The sequence below is a fragment of the Euwallacea fornicatus genome, chromosome 8, assembly GCF_040115645.1.
Source record: "Euwallacea fornicatus isolate EFF26 chromosome 8, ASM4011564v1, whole genome shotgun sequence".
Lineage (NCBI taxonomy): Eukaryota > Metazoa > Arthropoda > Insecta > Coleoptera > Curculionidae > Euwallacea > Euwallacea fornicatus.
In genome coordinates, this window is record NC_089548.1 from 1,050,588 (window position 1) to 1,072,899 (window position 22,312).

The 22,312-nt window shown below is 34.3% G+C and overlaps 1 protein-coding gene across 5 annotated transcripts in view; it reads right to left on the reverse strand.

Annotated features, from left to right (window-relative positions):
- Vmat (Vesicular monoamine transporter) overlaps positions 1 to 22,312 on the reverse strand; it is a 42,418-nt gene that overhangs the window by 12,267 nt on the left and 7,839 nt on the right. For 3 of the 5 annotated variants that reach the window (XM_066285189.1, XM_066285185.1, XM_066285190.1), the window contains exons 2-4: positions 17,441 to 17,624; positions 2,885 to 3,064; positions 2,449 to 2,599 (exon numbers count right to left, since the gene is read on the reverse strand). In XM_066285189.1, the coding sequence (XP_066141286.1) occupies positions 2,449 to 2,599; positions 2,885 to 3,064; positions 17,441 to 17,576 (467 nt within the window). In that variant the 5' untranslated portion in view covers positions 17,577 to 17,624. Of the gene's footprint in view, positions 1 to 2,448; positions 2,600 to 2,884; positions 3,065 to 17,440; positions 17,625 to 20,388; positions 20,468 to 22,312 lie in introns of those variants that run through there. The other 2 variants (XM_066285186.1, XM_066285188.1) reach the window with 2 other exon arrangements.

The window sequence follows — 22,312 nt, forward strand, 5'->3', positions numbered from 1 at the left end:
TATATATAAAAAAACTGTGCGTTTTACAACTGAAGAAAGAAAATATCCTTAAGGCACTTTTTTAGAGATAATCTAAATTAGTGCTGTAAATAGTAGTATTAATTGAAAAATACATACATACAGTTAAAAGCAACAAATTGCAACGTCAACATATAAAAATCGACAATATATTTTTCTTTTTAAATCTGAATATTAAATGACAACACACCTTAACCGTATTTTTATTGCAAAATCTGCTCCTAAATTCGTCGAAGAACATTTTGCAACACCCTATGCAATATTAATAAAAATAATGCTCAAAGCATGTCAATTTAATATTAACGTAAACGTGTTGTAATAATGGACAAACTAAAACGCAATATTTGTAGAACAATGTAAATTTGGGAACACAAAATTAATATAATTATTCAATTGTTCCATAGGTTTTTCATTACTGTTTTTTCAAATTTTTGTCGCGTTTTCTAGTTTGTTTTGTTTTTTATTTTTCAAGAAGGTTTTCGATTGTGCATTTACTAAAAGTGAGTATTATTCTCAGTTAGTCTTAAACGAAAGTGTATAATTTCATCTGTCCAATTGCTCCTGCTCGTGTGTGAGGCTTTATTTATTTATATAGAACACACAGGGTAGCCCAATGAAAAATTTTCCACCCCGACTTTCAGTATTTAAAATGGAAATGTGTAAAAACAATTGGACACGTCGATTTTTGATTCAAGGCAGACAATTTTTTATTGTATTTTCGACCCTTCAGCTTCAATCCCTTAAATGGGGTAACAGTAAACCCCAAAATTTTTAGTAGGAAGGGGTCTCGAGTGACATCTCATTTTAAAGATATTTGTGCTCTAACTATGATCTCCAAATTGGAAGTCACTGCCATTATCTTCGTTGATATGACACCTTACCAAATTATGTGGGGAAAAAGTTTTGGTTAGAAATTAATTTATCACAATGCGAGCTTCAGACTTTAAAATGAAGGTAGGAAAACTTTTAAATATAAGATATCTCTGCATTATTTTAACAGACGCGAACTTTACCCCTCAAATTTAAAACAGTACATTTTTCCTTTAATTTTTTTTTCTTCAAAAAGGTGGGTAAATAAAAGAAAAGTGTTCAGATCATTTTTCTGATTAATTTATTAACTGCTAGAAATGACCGCTTTTTACCTCTCTACAATAAAATAAAATGTGTTTAAAGCGTTGCCTTACATTACGTAACATTTCGAGTCTAATTATACCATAGCATTCATGAATTATACGATTAGGGTTAAAATTCACCTCCGTGAAAACTATTCAGTGATATTTCGCTTTTAAAGGTCTTTTTTCTCTCATTTTGAAGTCTGTAGCTCTTACTGCGAGCTGTTAACTAATTATTATTACCTAAGAGCTTTTTTCTCGACAGACTTTAACAAGCTGCCATATCAACGGGGATAATGGCAGTACTTTCAAATGTAGAGACGATCATCAGAGGAAAACTGCCTTTAAAGTGAGATATCACTCGACACCCCTTCTCATTAAAAATTTTTGGGGGTAACTGTCACTCCTGTACGGAGATTGAAATTAAAGGGTTGAAAAAACAATTAAAAGTTGTCCGCCTCGAATCAAAAATCGATCGATCCCAAAGTTTTTACATACTTATTTCAAATAATGAAAAATCGAGGTGCAAAGTTTTCGTTGAGCCACCCTTTGTGCTATACAGGGTGATTTATTCAATGAGCGGGTTGTTCACCCAACCATTGAAAGTTCATTGAAAGTTTACTAGGAGCTAAAAGTGATACAAATTTGAAAATTTAAAGTTAACTTTAAATTTTTTATCCAAAATATTTTCAACTTTCTCTCATATTCGGTTTAACATTTTCTATTTGATACTGCTTAAAGTTATAGGGTGCTTCATTTAAAAAAGTGGCTTTTGCAGTTTCGAAAATATGAATGTGAGGAGCTTAATTTTAGACACCTTGTATAATACTAAGACATATAAATAGCAAGAGTGTAAACATAAGACTATGTATTGAAATTCTGCGAAATATGAAGATTATGTCTTTAATTACTGCAGAGATATGTAATTTTAAAATTGGCCATTACGGGGATATGCTTTTAATTCAAGGTTAAATATCTTAAAAATGGTAAAGGTTAGGTATAGGAGGATATACAGAAAATCGGTCTGAAATATTACGCAGAATTTAAAAATAAAATAATATGTTGGAGGTCTCCCTTTGAGAATAAGCAAGTTGACAGCTATTTCCGGTTAAACCCGAAGGGTCACGAAGTTGTAAATATTTTTAAAAAATAGTAGAGGACGAAGTTAACGCAGTTTCAAATTTTCAAATTCTTATCACTGTTAGATCCTAATAAACTTTAATGAATAGATTTGGCGAATAAGCCTATATGTATATATCTAAAGTCTCTGTCATAGATATTGGACTCTTGCATGCTTAATAGTAATACGAAAACTCACTTGTGAGTTAACGGTCCTACAAATGGATTAGCCACTAACTGCACGAATGCCTTCGAAGCAAAGAGCATTCCCACAGCGACAGTTTCATCAACCAAATCTTCATGCTTCTTGGTTTTCTTGGACTGGGTCTCTTCCAGTTGAGTCAAATTATCTGAAAATCAGAATAATTAATTAAAAACATTAATCGAACTCATTCCATTCGTATATGGTCAATTCGATAGTTTAACGATGCAAGGATATTGTATAATATCGCTTTGACTCTAAAATGAAAAGCCCTCTGTGTCGTATTTTTCTGCCTTTCAGACATATATAAAAGATTCGAAAAAATGGAAACAAAGGGGTTTCCTTTTATGCACGATTTTGCAGAAATGAGGACGAAGGTCTCTTTATCGTTTTCGTTTCGTCAATCGAGTAGATAGCAATACGACAAACTTACCATAATTACTCGTGGTAGTATAGAACGACTCGTTAAAATCAGGACTTAGCTGCCTAATTATGTTGATGTATTTGTCACAAGGAGGTTCCTTAGTGGTGGTGGTGGTGGTGATCACCGGTCTTCCATCCAACGGTGCATCCGGATGGTCGATATCGTACAAGAACTCGGGGATTATGGGGACTAAAGAAAATAAATTGCATGTTTAAATCGTGTTAAACCCATATAAATGTATAATGCATCCGACCGTCAAAAGCGGAATCGGTAAAGATTTAATCCATTACTCTGGAGCTGTAAACGATAAGAACCGTCCAGTTTATAAGACCTTCGGAAAGGCGTCATGCATTGCAAATGCCATCTTCGCCAAGTGGCTATCGAGGTTGATGTTTACTCTCCACTCTTATCAACTTAATGGCTCGGGTTATTCCCCGAGAGAACCAGGAGATAACTAAAACGGAGTTAACAAATGCACTCATAAATTTTTAAACAGGCTGTCAACGATCTCAGGGTGATTTTTCACACCGAGAATCCGGCCAACTAAATGTACAATCTGTTGATTCGTTACCCGCGTTTCTTGGGGAGAGATATTTTATTCGCAATATTTAATTCATTTTGTTCAAGATAAAATTGTAATTTAGGTAGGAAGCATCGACAGACTTTCGATTGTAGCAGGAGACCTTTGGTCCAAGTTGTACTGTTATTTATTTAAGTGCAAATAGAAAGTTTAGCGATCTAAAGCCTTTCGCTCTAAACGAAAATGGCCTACAGGGATTTACACGCTCAAGAGATTTCTTAACATGTATTTTAAAAGTATTTACGTATACACTTAAAACTCAGGTAATGCCCATTTCCAGTTCCATTCGGGAAAGAAGATTCAGACCCACATCAGCTAGAAGAAGAGCACTCCTGAATATTTCGATGGTGTCAACATTTGAAGGGGAGATATCACGAGAGTAATTCTGGCACTTATTATAGTAAATTTTCTCACGATATAAACACCTAATCGAAGCACAAGGGACGAGTTACGAATTTCAATGCAGTGAACCTCCACAAAGTATCAAAAGCTTGGCGAGCCCAAGGCTAATAAGTTTCAACAATTTATTTTATTTATTATAGCTTCTTAGACTTCCTCCTCGGATTTTACCTAAATAGACTTCTACCGTATATTTTGCGCTCTCAAGTCCTTTAACTTATGGCAATGCAGCTTTATTGATTGATGGATCGAGGACCTGAGATGTCACTGAATATGGCGTGTTTTAACAAAAATGCAATTTTATGAGTCCCATCATAACATTTTAACAGTCGCGATATAAAGTCTATGTCAAGAAACACAATTGCGGAGATCTAGAGAACCCATAAAGATCTCAAAATCCTCGTTAAGCATACAACTTTCGAGAAGATCTTAGGAACCTAATAGCCGCCAGTTTCTCAACGTATTTCAAAAATCTTAAATTTACTCAGACTTTGAGATAAAGAAGAAACGCTCGCAAATAATTCGCAAACGCTCCTTGAGCCTCAGTGCGACCTGAAGAACAGAAAAGTGACTTCTAAAATCCATTAAGATTGAACTCTTTGTTATACGATTGAATTTTTTTTTCTGTGAGAGTTTTTAGACAGCCTTAAGAAAAATTCGAAGATCTTAGGATTCGAAAACATGAGACCGTTCCAATAAGGCTCCAATATTCAAAATAGTCTTCCGAGAACCTTAGAATTCTTGTAAATACACGTGAAAACATCATGAAAATCTGAAGTATTTTTCAAAAACATACGGACCACCTAATATTCTACGGAGCAGCTCGAAAACTCCTCAAAAAGGTTTTCAGAATCTTGTAAATGCTCCTCTGAATGTACAGGATGTCTCTAAAAGGTTTGCACAAAATTTTACCATAGATTGCTGGGACGAAAACATGACAATTTAAACCAATGTACCTCAGTCCAAAAGTGGATGGTTTCCAAAATGCAGGCCGCCAAAGTAAAGATTAAAAAAGGGTCAAAAGTTACTTCGTTTGTAATTCTACTGGCTGCACTAAATATCGCATTGAGGGTTTTTAGGAGCGAGAAATCAGAATCCGTTTACATTTTCAATGCACATGGCAGAGGGTGCTGTCAGGGCTAGATAAACTCTCTTTAAAAAGGAAAAACTTTTTTAACTCCCGGTATAAAATTTATTTATACCTAAATTTGTTTTTTGATACATGTTTTATTAAAAAAAACGAATCTAGATACAAAACTTCATGAGCGTTCTTTTTTGAGATCTTTAAAATTTAACGTTCGCTGCATGGTTTTGAAAAATAACATATATTATATTTATTTGTGCAGTTGAAACGAAAAAAATCAAAATATTCACTTAATCTTCAATTCCTATGATTTCTTTGTCATCTTCACGTTTTTATTCGAGTGTACCGGTTTTTTATTATTTATTTTGCTATATTATGTAAATAAATATGTACTCTAAAGTTAATTTTCAAGACATCCAGTGAATTTTAAATTTCAAATATCGCAAAATAGAGCGCACACCTAAACAATTATTTTTCATAAGACATATAGGAAAACTCAAATTTAGTCATAAATAAATTTTATACCCGGTAATAAAAAATGCTCTCTTAAAATAATTCACCTAACGCTGACAGCGTCCTCTACAATGTACATCGAAAATATACACGGATTCTACTTTTTCCTACCTAAAAATCTCCCGTTATAACATTTTGTTCAGATAGTAGCATTAGAAAAAGAAAATTACATGTTTTCCTTTTTTTAATCTTCACTATGACGTACTTATAATTCAAAAGCCATCCGCTTTTGAATTAAGGTCAACTGAGTTAAATCGTCATATTTTAGCCTTATAGATCTGTGTTAGAATTTTATACAAACCTTTTACAGACACGCTGTATATCTACAGCCTGCACCACTTAAGTGCGTCTCAAGAAGCATTTCCATTCTCTTAAGAACTCGGCGAGAGAGCCTTTGGAATCTAATCCCCATATAACAGTTTCTAGAGAGTCTTAAGAGTAATAATATCTCTAAGGTGGCCTCACGTCTTTAAAATTACAACAGTCGATCCCCGGAGTACCAGAAAACCTAAAAAAGGACCAACAAATATGAAATATAAAATAAAAATATGAATTAAATAAAAATATAAATAAACCACACTTGTTCTCGAGCTTTGCCAAAAGCTTTCAAAGCCCTTTTAACTGTCAAAGATCCTCAATAGAGTTCCTAAGAAGTGATCAACTTTAAGCATTTCCACAGCATTTTAGATATCATATCACGTTCGTTTAAGCTACTCAAATGTGCCCTAAAGCGGCAAAGGTTTTAAGGCACATTTGGACGTGAGGAACCCTCGAGAATCTCCAGGAGTGCTCCTCCGTTCTGAAGAACAGCAAACTCTAGTCATTAGGGTAAGTCATCTCTTTGCAGTTGCATAGCCCAACTCCAAATTTAAAATAGTTGAACTACTTATTCGTGTAGAAGATTCAACTTTGAATGGTTTTCAGCAAAAAAAAATCTAACGCGGGGAATCGTGAAATTAATTATTGTTTCAGGAGACAAAAATGAAAATCTTCGAAAAATTATGAGGAAAGTGATACGCCATTCTCGTGAAAATATTACCGTCAAAGAAGCCATTAAAATCCATTAATGAAACTCTCATATTAAAAACATAAAAATTGAATTCAGACTGTGGGACGCTGCATGCTGTGCGTATTCGAACGTTCCAAGTAATTGTCATCGTAAAATTCTACTATATTTTATCCACTTGTCAACTAAAGTGTAAATTATACATATGAATGGTTTAGGAAAAGCGACTAAATACAGACCCCCGTCTAATATCAGAGGACGGTCTGGATATGGGCGCACAAAGGGCCTGAATGGCGTAGGGACTCGCGCCTGGATAAGTCTGGAAAGCAGTTCCCTTTTCATGTTTAATGCAATAATATTAGCGAGCTACGACGGGAAGATAGAGAAATTTGATGTTACCGAAACGGTGCCGGATAAAATTGTCGAAGCGAGAAATAAAAATTCGATCTGTATGGAAAAATTTAGGGTTGTGTTTTGCTGTGGACAAACCGGTGATTTTACAACTAAAAATAACTTTGCGCCTACATTTATTTTATATTGTACGATTCCGGCTCGGCGAGAGCCATTCTAACCGGTCAGTTAATTAAGACTGTAACTTAAATTGAAACTGCGTCAAGGCCCTGCTGTAATTTAAACCCCTGTTCCAACATCATAATCTATTTTGAAATCAATCTCGAGTACCTTCAGTTAATAAGCGAAGTGCCTCCTTATTTGCTTCCAGCCTTCCAGGACTAGATTGCTTGTTAATGGGGGCCCATTTTAGCCTAATTTTCACCCCTTCGCTTTGCAAAATAAAAAATAATCGATTTGGGACAATATTTCGGACACTCTTATATCAGAGATCCAATTGCTAATGTGCGGTTGACTTTAACATCAACCTATAATTTTTTATATAAAGGGTAATGTAAACTAAGGATCCACGTTGTAATACAAAATATTTTTGAAACATCAAGGTACACTACGTAACATAGAAAAGAGAACACCCCCTAAAAATGGTTTTATTTAAATAATTTTTGGTATGCATATTTATACACGGGAACACAAAAAACAAATAAATTTTCAGCCATATTTATACATGTATTTACGAGTTATCATGAATTTTAGATTTTTTTTTCAGTATAAAAATTGCAATAAAATAACAACAATATCACTGTAAAATATCATTTATTGATTTATAATGTGCTTAAAGAGTGCTTTTAGATTAATCAAATATATATAGATTGAAAATGCAGCGAAATGTTCATCAAGCGAGTTTGAGGAAGGTACAATAATGGGTCTACGACTGGTTGATCATTTAAGGAAATCGCCACTAGATTGAACCGTAGTGTAATCACTATAGTGAGATAGGGCCCAAGAAGAGCAAACAGGCAGAAGGTGAGACACTGGACGATCCCGAAGACCTACGGAACGCCAAGATCGCCACCTTCGAACTATGGCCTTAAGAAATAGTTTGGTCTCGTCGCGGATGCTGGCGGCTCAATGGTTTGCTGAGTATGAAAAGTCTATTGGAATTTGAACCATTTATCACCGGATAAGAAATTTTGCACTGGTTTCCCATCGTCCGCATTTTGGTTACCCCTCACCTTACATCATCGTCAAAATCGACTGCAATGGTGCAGAGAACGGATACATTGGGATCTGGAATGGGATAATAGCGTGTTTAGAGAAGAATCCAGATTCTCTTTGGGTATCCATGATGGTGGGCGAGAGTAAAAAAAAAGACGCGATGAAAGACGGGATCCTCAGTTTACAATACAGAGGCATGTCCATCAGACTGTTGGGGTAATGGTTTGGGGTGCTACTGCATATGGTAACATGTTACTTTTACTTTTCATTAGAGGCACTATGACAGCCCAACGATACTTCCAAGAAGTCCCGAAACTACATCTCGTGCCTTATCTGGAAACTGTCGTTAATCCAGTTTTCCAGCAAGACAATACACGACCACATGTGGTTAGAGTTACTATGGACTTTTTTCAATAAAATGCAGTCGATTTGCTACCTTGGCCACCTCGATCTACAGACCTCTGACCCATTGAACATGTATGGAATATTGCAGGTAGAAGTTTGCATAATTTACCCCATCCCCCACAAACTCTAGCGGCGCTATGTCATGCTGTCTAGTTAGCCTGGAATGAAATCTCCCATTAATCACCTCATTAGATCCACGCCTAGACGTGTACAGGAATCTATAAGACACCACGGAAGATCGACAAATTATTAATTTTTTTTTAGTTTTTAACAATTTAATTTGTTCAACTGTTTAATTAAGTATTTTTTAACGTAAGAATCCTGCATACCAAACATTATTTAAATAAAATAATTTTTAGGGGGTGTTCTCTTTTGTATGTCTCGCAGTGTACTTGCAATTGAGATTTGTAATTTAAAAACTGAAATAAAAATGGTTGTGAATAAATATATAACCAAACAACATATTAAAATTATTCAAGTCTATTATAAAAGAGCCCGATTAAGAAAAAGCTCATTTCGTGCTTTACTTAAATTTTTTGGGGCGCAAAATCGCGACCTTCCGAGGGGATAATTTCGAATGTGATCTGAAAATTGAGCAAACTGCGTCAATTGGCCCCGGCAATCATGTGATTTAACTTACGCATATTTTTTTATTTGGGAATATCTGAAGAGCAAAATCTACAAAAATAAACCGAACGCCACTGCAGAGCTGAAACAAAAGATCAGACGCGAAATAGCCAACATAGAATCTGAGTTGTATCGCAGAGCAATGGAAATTTTTCACAAACAAGTTACGTCATGCCACATAAACCGTGGCGGTCATTTACATGACACCATCTTTCATACATCATCGTAGTGAACCCACCCCAAAGGGCAAAGAAACATTTGTTACGTTTTAAAAATATTTCAAAAAATTATTTCATGCAAAAACTTGACACCTTTTTTGGTCAAAAGATCAAATGTAAAATTTCGTACGCAACAGTTTTTAAAACATTTTTAGTTTTCGACTTGTCATGAAATTTTAATTTTGGAATTTTTCGGATTTTTCCCAGTATCTCGGAAAATAACAAAAAGTTGCCAACACAGTTTTCGAATATTACCTAGCCCCAAGTTTGACACATTTTTTCTAATTTAATCGACCTCGTAGCTCTTACCGTTTAGGAGATAGCAATGCTACCCCATGACATTTCAACCTTTCTAGAAGTCGGAGTTCACAATCACAAGACATTATTATTTTGGGTTTTATGTAAGTAGTTACTAAATGAGACAAAAATTGGCATGTATGTTATGATTGTAACTCACTGTTAGTCTGAAACGCTGTTTACTAGCGCCGTACGGAAAAGTTATCAAAAGTTTTACAATAAGACCCTAATTACTAATATGCGGCTAACTTTAACATCAACCTAGTCACGATAGAAATTCACACTTGCCACGACTAAATTTTAACGTTTTTATAGCAACTAGCTCGGCGTTAACGTTAACTGCGCATTAATAAGTTGGTCCTTAAATGAAAATTTACTACAAGAGACAAGAGTTAGCATGCATATGATTAGTCCTCACCGTTAATCTGAAGCGTCGTTTGCTCGCAGAGTACGCAAAAGTTATCAAAAGTGACATTGTTGTCCTAGCTAATCAATTCAAAACTACGACAACAGTGTCAATTTCGTTAAATTTTGCCTTCTTGCAGAGCGATGGTGTCTCCTCAAAAAGCGCAATTTCATATTTTCAAACGACATCCATCATGCAGTGATTATCAGGGTAAGGTCAAATGGGCGGTGCATTGAAGCAAAAGAAATGCCTAAGAGAGTAGCTGAGCAGCATAATGGCTCTATCCGCAGCGTGAAATATAAAGAGCCATAAAATTATAGAGTTTTATTCACCCTAAAAATGAAATCCCTATCAAACGTTTTAGATTATATATAATGACCAGAAGGCTTTACACTGAAAGCTAAATTTACGAGTAAGACTTTATTACGACATTAAAATCAAGTTATGAATCTCCAGCGGCAATCAAAGCGTACATAAAATCGACTAATGCAATTATTTTTTGAAGGAAAAAGGTCTTTGTGGTGCTAATTATGAACTTTTATTTTTTAGGAACTCCCGGTATCGTTTTATTGGGACTTTTCGCACAATGGTACACTATCCTACAAAGTGAGCCAAAATCTTATTGCGAGTTATGCGGAAAAGTTGATGAAATTGGATGGACCTTGTGCACTAAAGTAGTTTAAAGTACGCCAGAGAATACACGCGAATGTTCGAAATGCGCATGCGTAATAGCCAAAGTGTCACGAAAATCTTATGGGAAAATGAATTCAAAAGGAAAAGGGAGGAATATTTTCATTTTTATTTCTATCTACAGTTTGTACGAGTGTCAGTCCTTCAACAGTTACATCAGATCGAGCTATGAAGGCAGTATTAGTAGCAATGTACCAGTCAATATGGTAAGTAGTGGCACAAATAACAATTGCCGCAGCAATAGCAAGAGTAATCTTTTGCATATACAAGATGATAAAATTTCGATGTTTATACAGGGTTGCTCAATAGTGAGTCAAAGTGCGTTATCTCAGTAAATTTGCGTATTAGAGGGAAATGTTTCACATCAAGGTTTTTGGCCATTTAAAAGTGCGTTTTGTAAAATTATCTTCAAATGTGCAGGATCCGGCATAAAAGTGCAGTCGTACTAAATTATATTTTTTCAGATGAAATCCCCTAATATTTTTGTCATTTTCGGATTTGTCTTAAAATTTTAAGGTCACTTTTAAGTATACGGGCTTATATCAAAAATTTACCGATTCCAAGTTATTCGGGAAAATTCGAGAATTTTAATTGGTACAAGGTCTTACGCATGTCGGTGCTGCACTCTAATCGCAGCGAATTTCGGAATGAGTCTTATAGGACTCTAAGAGGATCTAATAAGCCACGTTTGGACGTGTTTTAAGTTTTTTAAAAGGTTTTCATAAACATTAAATAGACTTCCGAAGTTGTATGACTTCAAACCTCAATAACTTGCTCATTTCAAATGGAATGCCACAATTTTTTTGATGGCATCGTATTCAGAATGCAAAAATGCGGAAAACCTGGGAAAAATATTTTTTATTTATGTAAATGAAATATTCCCAACAAACTCTCATATTGTCCTCCGTTTCGATCAGAACACTGTTGTAGTCTAGTCAAAAAAAAACTATTTACATATTAATTAAAAAGATAAAATTAACGAAAAATATATAAAATTAACGTGCGATTGCGAAAACAGAATAATAATGCAGTCATTGATAGTCATAAAAAATGTCAAAATGATACTCGATGTCAATGGGCATCATGTACCATTTGTCTATGGTGACGTCACCGATGCGACTTTGGAAATATTCAGAAGCCAAAAGGGCCATTTTTGGTAACTTACAAACGGCTATATTTAAGGATAGAGTAGTATTAACAAAAGTTATAAATTTTTGGATTCTAAACACAAAACCGTCGAGAAAATTGAGGCACTCCATTTAAAATTAGCAAGTGATTGTGGTTTAAATAATTGAAATAATGTAACTTCGGAGGCCTATTTCAAGAGTTACGAAAAACTTTTAAAAAATTAAACCTCGTTAAAATGTGGCTTATTAGATCCTCTGGGAGGGCTGTAAGATAAATATCAAAATTTGAAGCGGTTAGGGTACATCGCCAATTTTCGAGAGACCTTGCAGCTATCAAAATTTTAGAATTTGTCTAAAAAATTTTAAAATGGTAAATTTTTACATAAAACCTTTTACTTCAACTGACTTTAAAATTTCACCATAAATCTGAAAACTGCGAAAAAGTTAAGGAGTTCCGTTTAAGAAAATCTTATTTAGTCCTATAGCAATTTTATGACGGACCCTGTACATTTGAAACCAGTTTTTAAATAAACACCTCTTAATGATAACAAATTTGGATTTGAAACAGTTCCTCCTAAAACTCATATATATTGAGATATCGTAGTTTGACGTACTAATGAGCAACCTTGTATAGCAATTATCATGAATCAAATAATAATATCGAAAAACACTTTCCACATAAGTTAAAAATAATAATTTTTCTACGAGTATATTGATCTGAAATACTCTGTTTTACAAGCAGCTATGATTTTAAGGTAATAAGTGTTGGAAAGCAACTGTCAATAACACACTAGTACAGGAAAGTATCATCTGGTTCTCTTCCCACACTATTGCAGGAAAATACAAAATTGTGCTCTCGCCGAATGCATACAGGGTTAGAATACTTTCCCGGACACTCTGTATATTTCTCATAGAAAAGTCACCTGACGGAGCGTCCGAATACGTCCTTAATAACATGACTGCCTCAACCCCTTGCCTCGAATACGTTCTGGAAGCAGCGAAAGCATAAGTTTTGAATGATAAATGCACGCTCGGTGGTGCTTATGACTTCATAATTATGACTTGTGGGTATGTGTACAGTATGGGAAATGGCACTTTTCCCTCAGAACATGTTCCAATTAATAAGAAGACTTCGTAGTAGTTAACTAATCAACCAGTGCGTAAAGTAAAGAGTTTCTGATTCCGGTAAAATGGTCTATTAGATTTTGATGTACAGAACGTTTTCATATAGATTCTCAAAACGTTGAAGTACTATTGGCGAGCTGATACCTGGATGATAACGGATAAACTTGAACTTTCATAATTATTCTATAGGCGGTGTTTCAAAACTATGGGAGCAAACCTCTAGGGATTACTAGGTGCCACCACAGAAGACATCTGAGTATAAGAACTCGTGTCTGCAAGTGTCTCCCTAAGGTGTCACGGCCGTATGATGCTTTAAGACAGTTGTGTACAAAAAGTTTTTACCGAGTTTCAGTACGTTTCATTTTAACTTCTTTATATCAAACAACACTACAGTAATTGTTTAAAATGCCCTTGAACTTCATTGCCCCTGTTTAAACCACGTATATGGTTTCTGCAGACTTGACTAAAACTTTGATAATTGTTTTGAACGACTTCAAGTGCCGCAGTGACTCATGAAATCAGATCTTGCTCCGTTTCATAAACTGGAGACTTTACATGGTCCTACAGAAATAAATCTAAAGGTGTTAGATCTGGTGATTTAAGGAGGCACAGAATTGGACCACTTCTGCTGACCTAATGTTGTCCGAACTTATGATCCAAATATAATGCATTCAAGTTTTAAGGATGACATTTTGAACGATTTTTGTAGTGCTATTTTGTACAAACAAATTAAAATAAAACGTACTGAAATTTGATGCATCACATTTTTGCATATAACTGTTTTAAAGGATTATAAGGCGTTAGCGCTCTAAGAAGACATTTGCAGACAGGGGTTCTTATGCTCAAATATTTTCTATTGTTGCACTGAACAATCCCTTGAAATTTAATACCATAGTTCTGAGTCATCCTGTATAATAAATTCTTGAACTGAAATTATGTAATTTGAAACTCTGAAGGCCGCAATACTTTCTGTGCCCTTCTTAGGCATTTTCAGCAACGTTTTACTAGTAAACACGTTTAGTCCTTTGGAGATATCACAAGAGCCCCTGAACGAACTTCCCCACTATAATAACGAGGTCGTTATTCACTTAGGTAATTTGCCGTATCACTGACAAGAACTCCTCCTAATTTATATCAGTATTTCGAAACAATACCTTAAGGAACCTTTGTGGTAATCTGAATGGGTTAACTGAGGCATGCTGGCGACCTGATTTTCTACGATCTCATCAAATGACGTAAGATAAGTATGTCTGAGGAGTAGTTGGGTAATTACCCTGCTAACTAAACGGCACAAACGAAAAGTAATAATTGTAACGCTCGCTTTGGCAATTACCAGTTAATCTTACAACGTTGAAATATTCTTGTAAGGGTTTAATGGCGCCTTGGTTCAAAAGGCACGTTTAAGTAGTAAAGCCCTACCGGAAAAAGATAAATTTCCTCAGTTTGTCTACATGTGTGTAATATCGGTAGTCGCTTCAAATTTACAAATTCAACTAACCCTTTATTTTCGAAACTTATTTACCGAAAGGGTTAGCTCAGTGTGTATTTAACAAATTAGGTAAGTTTCACTAGGGCTGATGGGTATTGTTGACACAGGCAGCTTCATAGCAAAGGGCGCGAGCGAAAAATTAATTGGAGTTTTAGGCCCTGCAAATATCAGTTTGCATTGTCCAAGGTGATGGAGTATCATTCTCGTATAAGAATTATCCCAAATTCAGTTATTTAGACGCATGGGGGATTAGAATTTTGCAATTTTTACTTATGTGCCCCTTAAAACGTTTGCTAATACTCTCCTGGTTTTAGCATCGGCATGAAGGGACAAGGTCAGTTGACGAAGTAAATAAGCCGATTGGGTAGCGGTTTGCAGTGCCATCTTTAAAATTAGCTCAAGTTCTTGAGATAAATACAAAAAAATTGTGTTAAAGGCTCCTAGGAATTCAAAGGTTAAAGTCCAGCAAACTTGTTTAACCTGCCAAATATTGAATCGAATTTTTTAATGATCTTGACTGAGATTTCAGGAGAAGCTCAATTTTTTTTTTGTATTTTTAGTATAAAAAAATTATAATGTGTTTTCATCTTATATTTGTTGTTTGACATAGCGAGTACATTTTACTCGATTTAAGTCCAAAACCAGTGAACCAAAATTTTGTTAAACCATGTTAAGTTAAACTGACCTGAACTAACTTCAGCGTTTTAAGCGAAATGTCGTTCAAAAGCTTTGATCAAAATTCCAGAACAGTTTTTATAGATTTAATATTTACTCCAACAAAAAAATGTATACAGGTGGTTTGCAAAAAGTTTAAACTCTTTGTTTATTGTGCCAAATGGCGGAACTTTAGCTCCCTATTTAGGGCCAAATTATTCGTGGCACATTAATTTGGCTCCTAATAAGCCAGATTAATTAATAAAATTAATAACTCGGCCCCTCAGGGGCAATATTATTAATGTGGTATTAGCATTAACATAAGATTATTCTCCCTGGAAACCCAGAACCTAAACCTTATCTGAGCTAACCTGACTAATTACAACATCCACCTGGTGGCAAATAATAATGCTACTCACTCATATAATGAACTTTCTATGGTATACACATATTTAGTCTTGAAATTTTACATAAAATATTACTTAAACTTGAAATGTCAGGCCTACAAAATTCTCTGACGACCATTATGCATATTATGCCTATTCCGAAGGACGTCATATTTACGAAGTCTTGGGGAATTTCATATTTATCACTAATAGAGTGTATTTTAGGAAACAAATACTAACGAGCGTGAACGATGAACTTATTATTCACGCTGAGAGCATTTATTGCACTGTAGGTATTAACAGACTCTAACATGTGTTTGTATGTAGAAATAAAATTACCATATCCTTATACAAAGTGTTTCCTGTATATATGGCGCTAATTTAAGGTAATTTGAAACATTCTTTGAATCAAAATAAGGAAAAGTTAAATATACGTCTGAAGTCGCTTCTGTGAAAACAACCCTGGTATTTTTGGAACAATTGGACCGTGGTTCAAAAGAAGATAGAGTTCTTGTAAACTACTTGATGGTGGTCATTTGAAATAGAATATAACATATAAAAAATCGAAAACTCCTATAAACAAAATGACCATAAAATCGCTTTTTACATACATATAATTTTATGCCTGCAACAGCAGCGCCCTTTTTCCAGCTAAATTCCAAGAATAAAGTTTGTTAGTCCATTTGCTTCTAAATGTCTATTTTGTAATTTTATTACGTACTTCAGATTCATAGTACCTACTTCTATGTAAACAATAAAATTCTAAACTCGACCACTTCTCGTAGAAAATAAATCTCCTATTCAATGAAACTTTTCATAATGACGTGGTTCAGAAACGCGCAGGACTTAAATTTTAATTTGAAAAAAAAGTTTTAGTTTTAGTCGTTCTATTGAAAATAATTAAGACAACTGCCAGAGTCTATTGGGCGTTACTATCTACTAGATCAACCCTATGGGTGCGCCTCTGAAATTCCTGATGAACTTTGATATGTCTAGAAGACATATTATCACATTGTTATTAAATGGGAAAAATTGAAATTAATTCGACCTTTTTAAAAATTAAGGGAAAAATACAGAGAAATAGAGTTCTGCCAATAAAGCTAAAATCTGCTCAAACCTGTAGCTATTGCCGTTTTTCCATATTTACTATACAATATTTTAGAACAAGATCACATTAAAAAAATCCTGAAAAGTTTGACATGAAAATGTCTATTTTTATGATGTAACGGATGTCTTTGTTGGTAAGACACTTTATGCTAAAAACCTTTCAGATGTGGTAGACATTGTAAATTTATAAAATTATTTCTCTTAATGGGAATACTTTGTGATATATTTTTTCGCTCAAATTGTGTTTCTTCAAAGATAAAATGTATAATTCTGTTTGAATATTCAACTGAATGTAAAGCATCCCTTATACCATCTAATAACTCATATTTTCAGGGCATACACGAACTCCCTCGTTGTGAATATTCTAAAGACTTTTTATTAAAAAGCGTAATTTGCAATTGTAATGATAGTCGTAATACTCTTTAAGTTCAACCAATAGTGACCAGTTGACCGTAGAAATTTTCCTGAGTCAAATTATTAGAATATGTTGGTACTGGTAATTTGACCAGAAAATATTGTCCATGGAAAAGGGATGTTAAGCCAATAATTGCATGTAAATACTAATTGCGAATTAACATTAACTTCAATTCCTATTAAATTTAAGAGCTTAACTCGCAGCCGTATACCTTTTAATAATTTAATTGTGCTTGTTTTGATCTGCGAAAATATTTATAAATTTAAATTAAATATAATTTTAAATAAACGTAAATAAAATATCATTAGCACTATTCTATGATTTACTATGGTGGTTCTACTTGAACTCATATTTCTCCAAAATGAGCAAACTTGCGACCTTTCATGCTTGCAAAATCATGCATTACAAACCCACTACTTCACGAAGTGTAACGTTCAACTACTGGCATGCCTCAAAATGGATAAAACTTACCAACAATGGTGAGTAACATGTTATCCAAGAGGAGAGCAATGGCGACGATGAAGAGCACGAGGCGGCGGGACTCACGGCAGCGCTGCACCCAATTACCAACCCTGGTACCACTCAACCATTCGTTCACTACCGTCATGATGAGTACCCAGATGCAGGAATGGTGATGAGTTTAAAGAGAAATCTTCTGAAATATAACAATTAATGTTTTATTCTTGTCAAATCGTTAATACTGTAATGACAAAGGTAAACAATTGCGATGGTACTAGAAACTGACCAAGAGATCAAACAAAGGCTGGAGCTTTTAAGTGCAAAGACAGGAAAAGCCCGAAATCGAGTAATAATGCTCCATATTTGCAGCTCAAGTGTACGTATGTCCACGAGGGAAAGAAAATCCCTTCAAGTGGCGTTGCGCTTTATATTTTATGCCTTTCCATATCCGCCAGATGAAAACGAAAATTCAATGACGAGTAGCCCTAAAATGTCATAGGCGTAGCCTCGGGTTTTCTTATCTCATTCATCGATATTATTCAAACACGAGGTGTCCTCAATATTCTAAATTCTTGCACCTTAAGGGCTAAATCAGTTTTTCCTCTGAGCATCCGAAGCTTTGATCGTTGGTTCTATTTAATGCAAAGGAAAATGGATCCGTCGCACGCACGTTAGTTCGAACTTTTTAATTTCCTGCCTCTGGTTTTCTGCACTTACCTTCGCTTAAGGGTACATTTTACACATCGATGGTTTCAAATTTCTTAGGACAGTCTTTGAGAATTATCTGAAGTTAGCAAGGAGTTTAATGTTCGTTATTTCTTTATAAGCGTTTGAGAATATTTTCATTGGGAAAAAATCCAGTAAAATTTCATTGGCCACATTCAGCAGGGGCAACAGTCACGCAACTGTTTTTTTTCAACTGTGTAAAATTCGAGTTTTATCTGGCGGGACCCATGTTTTATCCACAATAAACATTTTCAGTTTCCTCTCCTTTTATTGCGTTTAATCATACCGACCACAAACAAGCCTGACGGCAAAAAAGACAGATGGGCACAGCGATTTTGTCAAGAAAGAAGAGAATAAATATACAGATAGATGTATTTGTTCGACCACGTTAATACAACAATGTAGGTGCAAGTTCATGCAGACAAAAACATGTAAATAAAACACAGTTTGAAAAAACAAAAATGAATAGAGATTAAATTGAGGAAGATATGGTAGAAGATTAAATTACGGATACATTAATATATAATAAATACAAATTTCGGATGGAAAAACTTTCATATATCGGATAGTTTCGTAATAAAAACCTGAAAGGTATCTTTCGAAACTAAAAAAAAAATTTCGTTAAAAATCAGTATTCTTTATATGTGTAGGTTTTCATAGTTTTTTTGTTAGGGGAATTATTTTTCGAAATATTGAAACTAACTTGAAATTGACTGCCTTAAAAAATCCTTTCCTATGATATCATATACCGAGTGTCCAGGAAAATCCTGGAAATAGGAAATTAACATGGGAAACTGGTTTCAATTTTTTTGCACTTGCACGGATTATGCAATTGAAAAACTTTTGCATGAAAGTCACTGCAGTTGGGACAGGCCGTTTTGGCTCAAACTGCCTCCAAATTTCAAAAATTCCAATATTCTGTGTAACCGTGGATAATCCGTGCAGACACAAAAAATAAAAACTGGCGTCCCATGTTAATCTTCTATGTCCAGATTTCGCCCGGACACTCGTTATAACGTGTAATGATAATTTTTTGAATTGCATAATTGCTACGCTAAAATTCATATCTATTTAACAAAAGAGATTGCAAAACACAATCGTAATTCGACAATTACCATTACCATACCAAATGATTTTTTTTTCGTTTCTTGAAGCCGCGAATTTCTTTAAATTATCACTTGTGTTATTTGGGTTAACACTTATCTTTAAAATACGTTTAGACAATAATAAAAAGGTTAATTTATTGAAATTTTTTATGAACTTAACGAAAGTTTCCCCGTGCACCTGCTAATCATACATAGTAAACTAATTGGTGACGAAATTAAATATTGTAAATATTGTACCTTTATTATGTAATTAAAATTTATCACTAATTATTTTTGTCGATGTTAATATTAAAATAATGATTCTTCTAGAAGTGTCAATGAAATATTAAGTTTAAATAAGTGACCTTAAACATTAACGAATTTCCAAATTTTAAAAGGTATTCTAAACCGGCATTAAATACACGTATTCACTTTGATTTAGCTAACCTTCTATGTATTCCATAAGCATAATTTTGATCTTAGCACGGTTAATAAGAGAGAGGAAGAATTCTGGAGGGAATATAAAAAGATGCAAAATTTCAGAGATGCACACATTACGCTTGAGAAGGAGCAATGCTAGAGAGAAATTATTCATGTTCCTAGAAACAGCCCATGAGAAATATAGAACATGAAAATGGAATATGGAAAGGATATTAATTAATGTTTTAGAAACAGTACCTACCTATTAAAGGACATTTTAATCGGTATTCCTGAATATTCTTTTCCAGAAGAAGTGTCAGTCAAAGCCCTTGATATTCACGAGAAGTAATTAAAATTTACCTGACTGTTATTAATGTTTGGACATGAAAAATATTTTAAAAAGCACGAGAATCAATCAGGGAGGTGTAAGCGGAATCCTCAAAAACGACTTGCGGGCCGTTTGTTGGATGCGGCTAATACATCTCTCTCAAATGAAACTTACAGATGCATAGAAAGAATCTATGATTAACCACGGTGTTTTTTTTTAATTTCATTCACTTCAGTTAGTGAATTAAATTGCAGTGAACTGTATAATGGCAAAATGAGCAAAGAAAAAATTAACGGTTTCATGAGGAAAAAGCGGAAAATTAAAAAAAAAAAGTTGTCTCCTAAACTGAAACACAGAAACAATGTGTTTTTCTATCTAAAGCGCCACACAATTGGAATTACCTGGTTAAAGCGTCTAAACAAAAAAGTACTCAACTCAGTGAAGGTGCTAATGCTACTAAACTAGCTTCAGCAAGCATTTCATCAATAATTGTAGAATATAACACGATTTTTCCTGTAAAAAGCATACGCATGTTCCGCGACAACAATACCTATTCATTTATCCTAACAACACTGTAAAGCCCATAGTCATTAAAACTTATAATGGAACCTCCGATAAGAGCTTGCACTTAATTATTTCTAGCGAATTTTAGAAATGGTTTTTTTAATAGCGAATTCAACTGGGAAAGTTATGCAAAGCACTAATTCTGCATTAGTTCAGCATATAGTCTAAATAACTGATCAGGTACTTCACCTTCGAACGTGCGCGAGAATTGATTTAGTGACGTTCCATATTCTCTTCATACAATAAAAGCAAATATGCAGATTAAAATACGAGAAAAATCTCTTAGTCATCAACTCAGCAATTGATTTTTCTCTCTAAGTCTGTAGGCTGCTTAACTATATTAAATGGAAGGCAATCGAAATCCCTCTAGGGAACTCTGCAATCCAAATAATTCTCTAGAAATAAGAATTCCTCTTTGGTACTTAGTGGAAATCCCGATAGAAGGAAAATAATTTAAGTTTAATTTTCAATTTAAAGATTTCTGATCAAACAAAAGCGGTACAGGAAAAATTAGCTTCTTAGGTCTGCTAGAGAAGGATCCTACTTATTCAAAAACGGCTTTCGCAATCTGGGTTGTCGCAGGAAAAAGCTTCCATTATCAGAAAGCATTTCAATCATCACCTGTTCATCTAACTCATTATTAAGTAATAATTTTGTATTGCGATCAAATTACTGTCGATTTGACCCAATTATTTCACAAAGAGATCTAAAATGTGTAGTATTTCGTTCATGAAATTCATTTTCACACGAATTTCCAAAAAAAAGAAAATAGTCGGCAATATGGTTATTTTATTAGTTAAGTCCATCATATTCGGACTCATTTTCCGCTAGCTTTTTACAAAAAATCGAGTGATTATGACGAAAGTGCCACAGAACTAACTGTTGTGGATATATGCTATAAAATCCCATTTTAACAACCTTGATATTTTACAAGCTTTACTCGCCGAATTTAGGCCCATTTTCAGTTACTTTATTCAAAAAAAAAAAAGAAAAAACGATTGGTAGAATCTTGTTTGTCATGTTTTGTCTTTATCTTATTCTTTCCCCTTTCTACTTTTCCTCATCATGAAATATTTTGTTAATATCCCAAGAAAATTCAGTGCTTGATGGAAATTCAAAATTTGTTTTTTCTGTTCGGTTTATAACTTAATTTTATTCCTTTGTCAAGGCGAAATATTTTGTCGCTAATAAATTTACAAATGTTCTCAAATTTGTTTCGTTTTCATCGCTGTGTAGTATATTCTTCCTTTGTCTCACTTTTACCGTTGCTCGAATTCAATTCCAATTCCTCTCGTAATTCGCCTTCAATCAATGCTTCTTTTGTAGGAAACTTCATTCTTTCCTTGGAAAACCTGTCTTAGATTCTTCTCGGGCAGACGATTCCTTTTTTGTCACCAATTTATCCTCAATTTCAAAACTATTCCTCAACACTCAACTGCACATTTTCCATCTGTGAAAAACCTTTGCTGAGTTTCACCGCACTATTCAAAGTCATCTTGTAATGGAGGTTAGAAAGATTATAGTTTCCGGATTGCTACTTTAACCTTCATTTCCATTGTCTTGGTTTCTTGTCCTACATCATCGTCAGAGATATCTTATATCTCCTCATGACAATTTCCTGCATGGTGAAAGTGATGATTTTTTTTTATTCGTTGATGATTTCTCTTTATGAGCCTCAAATTTGAGGTTTTGTTCCTCCCGTTGTTTGCATGGATCAACTTTTGCTTTTTCTGGTGTTTGATACAACTTTTTTTTTCATGC